A 7600-nucleotide genomic window follows, 5' to 3' on the forward strand; every position below is an offset into this window, starting at 1 on the left:
CCGGTACGACGAACGTACCTACGTTACCGGTTCGTTCCTACTACTCGCGTACTTACTAGTTTACTTTACGTTACGTGTATATATATATATTGTATATATATATATATATATATATATATATATATATATATCGTCTCGCTGTAAATAGACATGTCGTGTGTGATCCGCGAAAGTGAGATCGGACGCTGGACGCTGCAAAAGAAGCGCAGGGACAGCGAGAATCCTCGGCTCGTAAATTTCGATTGCGCAATCGCACGAAGTGATGTTCCTCGGGGTGAATAAACGATACCTCTTGTGCCGAAGAATCATGAATAAAGTCCTGATTCCTCTCACCTGGACCGGTCGATGCTGTATGGAGAAACGCGCAGTTTCTTTGAATTTATAATTAATTTTGCGAGAAGGGAATTTTATGTGTACATATGATATTGAAGCCTCATTTACGGAAGACGATGCAACGTTGATCGAGATATCATCGTGACCAAGATATCGATTACCGATAAAACATCAATATTATGCGGTGCGTCAAAAGAAGAATGACGCATTACCTTGCAGTTGTTTTCACATCCGGAAGATAAAAGCGACAAAACGAAGTCGAGATGGAGCTTTCCTATAATGAGAGTGGAAGCATCGATTGGAGAATAGTCATAAACAGCCCGCGAGGCTGAGAGGAAGCAGTGGCGTCAGACAAGGAAAGAAAGGTAAAACGTCGTGTTAGAAAAGAGAAAAGCAAAACGAAACGTGATCAACCGCGCGTTTACGACGTCACGCAGGTTACATATGAGATTATTATCGGCTTTAGAGACCTTCATGCGAGCCGCCACTGCGCTGCTGCACTCGCGCGACGCTGGTTAGCTTTCCATATCACGTTCGCCGCTTTTTTGCGGCGCGCACACGCCTATTTTCTACCTGCACCCTTTAGATCCACCCATCTCAGCTCTCGTATCCCTGCGCACCTCCGCATTTTCCTTCATTTTTCCCTTCATATATCACATCTCGACGATCGCGAGCTACTACCTGTTATCTTTTGTTTACGAGAACCTTCGTGCCGTTCTGATCATCATCATTATTCTTCACGTACCTACATAAAACGTACAGCGAAACGAGCACGATGACGCCGTGTTTTTATCCCTGCACATTCGCATTATGTCGACAAAAGCGCGTCGTATTCGCGTGTCGTTTCGTGTCGTGCGGAACCCTCGAAAAAAATCGACATATTCCAGTTCGAGGAACCATCACCACGAGTACCTTTATGACGCATCATTATCGTCGAGAACTAAATATTCCTCCCCCGTTCCCTCCATTCGAATCAAGGTGCTACGCGGGTTTATTTCTTTCAAACGCACGTAACCCCGTCTTTTCTTCTTTTTTTTATCCGATCCTTTCCTGAACAGACACACACGCGCGTGCACAAGAGAAACGCGTTACGAGCGATTAACGGCGATCGTTATGTATGCGCCCGTGCACTGTACATAATACCGGACTTGGGAGTCACGTGTACACATTTTCCGCTTAGATAAGTCTAATATTAGCGTAGAGGATATACATGTTTGCTTATAAGTTTTCGATGAACATGGCCGGAGAGATCTCTCGTTGCATCCTGCGGTATCGCTGAGTAAACCGGAGTAACGACCGCCAACAAAACTAAACGCGGTGCTGGGGAACATCGAGGCGAGCGATCGTTTCGACGATTTCCGGACTTGAGGTTGTGCGGGCTATCGGAGCCAGCATTGCATTTTTTATCCGCATGCACGTGGAAATACGTACATGCTTCGGCATTGAAAAGCCTAGCGCGCATCCGTGAAGTCTGCTTCGTCCGAAAACTGGAATTTTGGTATATTTGCTGTTATATTTGATTTATCTTAAGATATCAAATACATTGATTATTAGATTAGATTAGACTTTTCTTTTTTATTTTATTACCGCTTAACTTTCGTTACGCTCTGTTTTATTATACTGCTCGAGAGCTTCTTTCGGACATGGGAACGAGCGTTTCCAACTTCGTGATTATCTGTACATAGATAATAGCGTTATATTTTTATAAAAACGACAGAGAAGACTTACTGCTAAAAAGCAATGGCATGATTTTAATCTATTATTAATATTTGGACTATCCGCATTCAGTCAAGTTGATTGGCCACAAAAAAAATATCTCTCGATCTCTGAATAAACAAATGTTTTTCAACGAGATGCAAACGGATATTTTTCGACACATACGAAAATGACAGAAATTCAATTTTACCATGCTTCATCGCTAATTTTGCAAATACATACGTCCTCGTTTAGCAATCGTCCATGAAAATATGCAAACTCGCACTATAGTGGAAATAGCGTTCGTGTTAGCGTCCGTCCGACTTTTCCTCGGAGATCTCGACATACATTTTATAATCAACGCGACAACAAATGTTTACCGGTGGTCATTTAGCGCGGTTTGTCGAACGATCGACGTATCGAGATAGCACCCAGCCAGCCATAATCAGCACACATACACGTAGACTATAAAGAATAGTAGGGGAGGTCATGACACCTTTCTAAACACGGATTTTAGTTCCCTCAAGTAGTTGATCGCGTCGGTGATAGTTTCGCTTTTATTCTTAAGTTTGTACATAGACATTTATATTGTAACATTCACAGTATCCTCGGTAATATAGCAGCGCGGAGATGCCTGATGGGCGCGGCTGTTATTAACTTCTGTACAGAGATCGTCGCGATTGACGATTCACCTTTTGTACCTATAAGGCTCAACCTATACGAAATTGTATGCGATAAGAGAGAAGTACCTCCAATAAGAAAATCGCTGGAAAAATCTGAGAGACCGAAGTAGCGGAGTTGTACCTAAACAAGACCTAGGAAGATGTAAGAGAATAATACAATAATCTAATCCTTGAGTATGTACTTATTATGAGCTTCAACAAGTATTGAATAGTATTATTGACGTAAGATTAAGGCCGAATACACATTAGAGATAAAATCGAAAGACTTTCGGATCGAGGCTGAGCTAGTTTCGAAGTCGCGCGGATCGACAAGGATTCCGTTGACCTTATGAAAGTTTCGTCGCTTTTAAAGATTCTTATGCACGACTTTCGCGTTTTGAAGAAGAAACGGGAAGTGAATCCTCGACGATTCGTTCGGTCCATTTGTATCTACAAATCATCCTTAAATTTTTCCAGTCATCAATCGACGACTCGAATAGTAGATCGCAGACACGTCTGGATATAAAGATGAGCAAAGAAAAACGATTGAAAGAGTGTTATGAGTGAGTGCATGCATGTTTGCGTACGATTGCACGATGTCACGGATCGATACGTAAAGAATAGTAAACCTACCTATCGCATATTTAAAGAAAGTTATAAAAAGAGTAAAAGCAAACGTAATATTACGATAGAATAGTAAAGTACACGAACTTTGGCTAAGAGCGCCTTCGTGCAGTCCTTGCGGACCATGTCACGTCAATCGCGTGTTTACGGTGATGGAGAGTGGGAAGGAAGTATCGATCGTGAATGATGGTCGCAGTCTTGCCAAGTGCGAAGAAGTGCGTGCCCGATGCGAATGCACGAAGGCGCGCTTCGGGTTGGAGTAGGCGTGATCACGGAAAGCAATCTAAGTTGAACTAAAAGTTGTTAGATATATTATTTGTAAGATTACTGTATGTTGCGTGAATGCGATTGATGCGGCGGGATATCGCGAGCGGAACGATCGATCGGCGACGTAGAGGAAGGTAGCCTGCCCCGCCAGCGAGGCAAAGTAGTTTCGCCGCTGTTCGTCGAGACGTGAGCTCGAAACGCATCCGAACGAGAGAAAAAAATTAATAAATAAAAGATCTCGAACACTGCCTGCGAAATCCTAATCGATTATCCCGCAACGTCGACCGCGAGAAGACGAGATAGACTATAGACTCGGTTTAATGTATGCGATACGAGACGATTTTGGGTGACAGCCCTCGTGGTTAACTCGTGTAAGGGAAAACGTAAAGGGGGGAGAGATACCCTAACTGAATAATTAGTTATGACGACATACTACTATGATAGGAAGAAAGGAAAGAAGAATAGATCCGCGGTAATGATTTATTAAAATATATCACTAGGACTAGCCGACGACTGTCTTAGGTTTTCAAGTATCGGAAGCGTAGACTCGTTTCTCGGATGGTGTAGCGGAGGGGGTGGGACGGGGAAGGATTTGCTACACATGGCGCTGCGTGTATCCTTTACTTTTTGTATCCTGAAGATTACAGACGCGGAAGAGCGGGAATGATCCGTTAACCGATTTCCTCTTAATTTCGCCCACCTTTCTTTCCGCTCTCGTGTCACTGGCGCCGTTTTTCTCCCATTTTTCTTTCCCCCTTTTTTTACGGATATATCTTGCCTTAAAGCAGAAAATTGGAGCGATCTCGCGCGCGCGCGTGAGATTAATAGTTCATTCGTATCGTGGAAAACTCATCTTTCATCATCGCCGTATTTTTCTTCGTTCTTTCGGTTCGCTTCTTTTTTGCATTCTGCTCGTTCCTGTCGACAGCAGAGCGATCAAGGGTGGAAATTAGGGCCAGGGCGGTAGCGCGCTGTGAGTCGTTTTGAAGCTCGTAAGAGCCGATATACCGCTTAGGGGAATTCAATTTAGCCGCACGGTGTAAGGGACGGATCCAGCATCGCTCGAGGTAACACCACCGTACCTCGGCATCGGCGCATCGGCAGTTTTGTTTATGGAACGTAATCGTGAATATCGATCTTCCTCCAAACGCCTCGCCAAATGTTTTGTTTGTTCACACTGGGCGATATGTTTATCGATTATCAATTCGACCATACGCGTCATTATGCGCTTGTCCAACGAAAGCACAATTTTTTCGGTCAGAATGAAAGTGGCTTTTCGGAACACACAAAGTATGTGAAAAATTTTATCATTTATATCATAAGGAATTATCTTGTAAATTTTTGCAATCATTTGAATTGAAGACAAAAGTGAAATCCTGCTGAATATGCCGATGTAATTTTAATTATGTTGTACTCGATCGTATGCGATACACGATTGATCGATTCATGGTACGCGCCGCCTAAAAATTCAGAATTATCGACACGTATGTGCGATTATCATGTGCGTTAATAACACGACCGTAGGTAATTTTTAGTTCAAAGAATTTCGTACGATAAGAGACCCTTTTAGATATTCACCTATTACCTAAACCTAAACATCCAATCGCTATTTTTATCAAAAAAAAACATGTTAAAAATCTTTAATAGTTATCCATTGTTCACTATTGCTATAATAAAGTTTTGCTTTAATAAATGATCGATCTGTATATAATTATTTTACACATTCATGTCCCAGACCTCACAAGACTACGTGAGAAGCACTGTAAATTGTAAGTAGAACTTTAAAGATAGATATTTGATACACGTAAAGCCTTCTTTTATTGAAAAGACAGGCTGCTTATAGACTTTACTCAAGTCTTCAAATAATAGAAGAAGGACATCAAGAAATGCGCCAGAAACCACAGGTAAGTCCAACTCTTGTAAACAACTAATCACGAATGCTTTCCAGTTCGTCGACGTTGTCGGTGACGAAAAGAGGTATAAAATTCGCGACTTCGTGGCGCGCAAAATACATCAGCACAAGAAAAAGGATTGAATGCCATCCGAAGCGACAGCGAACAATGTACTATTGCGAGTCTCCGGTCGTTTCAAGCATCACTGATCGATACGACAACCTTAATGTCGGTGTATACTCTCCATTTGAATAATTACGTGCGATTACGGATTGTACGATTTACATGTAGCGGCTATAGAACCCTAGCTGATGGACGTCATTGGCGTCCGACTTATTGTTAAAGAGATGGACGCTTGCGTCATACGTCGTACAAGCCGAGGTATTTGTGATGGGGTTCTTGATCTATTGTGACGTCATCGGAACGGACGATACCGCGTCAAGCGTTACTCTTTCTTCAACGCACACTTCTTCGGAACTCCGTGACGTGGGCCGATTGACTTCAAAGGTGTGCTTTGCAATGTTACCGCGCTTTACCGCGGTCGGCTGTTACGGGAAAGGTCGTGGGAAACATGCATGCAATGTTTCCTCAAACGGGGTTGGATGTAAAGCCGCCCTGAAATCGACACGCCTCGTCGGTACGATGTTTGTAGTATTTAAAGAACAACCGCACAGCTTATAACGCGATATATGTCTCTGCAATGCCGTCAGACACATTTACGTAATTTTATCCTTTACGCACGTCTTTCGGATACACGTACTTTCGCAAAGTTTCAGCAGGTAAAAACCAAATGAAGTTCAATGACTGCGTTCAGCAGAAAAAACAGTTTTGCAACTATTGCTAAATTCTTTAGTGTGATTAGTCTTGGTCTTTAGTTCCTCACTGAATCTATAAATGTATAATCCCATTGTATTAAAAAAAAATCTCACAACAGATACAAAGCTGCTTTTTCTGCTGAATACAATCAGTGATGCAGCAGTAAGAGAAGAATTTCAGTTCTCACCAGTGCTCTCATTCAAAAGAAAAAAGAAAAGAATATCAGCGAAGATATAAGCTAGGAAAATCAATTCGACTTAGATCGTATTTCGAGTACAAAATTCCTAAACTTACACGAAATTCAATTTAAAAATCTAATCCGATAAGGCGATATATCGACACGTTGCACTACTCGGAAGTTCCACTCGGTCCAACGAGGTCTGACGGCTCATATTAAATCGGCGCGAGTCTATTGATCTTAACTTTGTTAGCCATGCCAAACGCCGATGAAAGATATATACATCGGCGTCGATAGGGAGATTGAGTTCGACTATCACTTGATGGTTCGCGCGTGTTCGATAAGTGGTTATAGTTAACGGTGTTTTGCTGTCGCCATTAAATAAAACGTATTCTGGGACTGCCAGATTGGATGGTGATCATTGACGGTGCATATCGATGATAACAAGCGATATCTAGAGTGCGTAGCGTAAACTGCAAAATGCAATTGCCGTCAAAGCGGTGCGTTTATAGTCGTCTTTATCACTCTGCCTCTGTCAACATCCTTTGTGAATATTTCAGGTATCCGTGGCCACTATCCAAGTTTTAATGGAAATGCTCTATACGCTTTAATTAACTATTACGAACTATTCGAGCCGAATTGTTGGGCATGGAGGGACTGAATGTTTATTCTTTCGCGTATTCCGCGTATCACGCGAATATTTGTACGTGCGGTATCCGTTAGTTTATACTCGTTTCATATTTGTGCCACGAATATATGCATGGGGAGTTTATCCGCGAAGCTCTGTGTGCAGCTTAATTCACTTTACTCTTTCTGGAATGTGTATTTGTATGTGTATGTATGTACATATGAATACTCGATACTGTTTTGTTAGAAACATTTATATTACAATACATTACGCTATCGCACAATGTATACCCGCATTAGTACTTTTAATTTTCATTAGTAATGCACGTTTGCAAGTGGATTAAAATATTTGACGTATCACTGTGCGTAATAATTTATTAATTTCTACTTATATTATGTTCAATATTTGTAATAATGTATTGCGGAGAAAGTATGTTCATGGAATTAGTTCATGGAATATTATTTATCACATCTTTGCTAATAAGCAGCATGTTCTCTCTCTCTCT

At 41.7% G+C, this 7600-nt stretch overlaps 1 protein-coding gene across 1 annotated transcript in view; it reads left to right on the top strand.

The window, feature by feature from the left end:
- Nucleotides 1-5467: 5467 nt before the first annotated feature.
- The window catches only part of LOC105625754, a 24801-nt gene continuing 22668 nt past the window's right edge, over nucleotides 5468-7600 (top strand). The window contains exon 1 of the mRNA XM_012207074.1: nucleotides 5468-5485. Within this exon, the coding sequence (XP_012062464.1) occupies nucleotides 5468-5485 (18 nt within the window). The remainder of the gene's footprint in view (nucleotides 5486-7600) is intronic.

The sequence above is a fragment of the Atta cephalotes genome (assembly GCF_000143395.1).
Source record: "Atta cephalotes unplaced genomic scaffold scaffold00003, whole genome shotgun sequence".
Classification (NCBI taxonomy): Eukaryota; Metazoa; Arthropoda; class Insecta; order Hymenoptera; family Formicidae; genus Atta; species Atta cephalotes.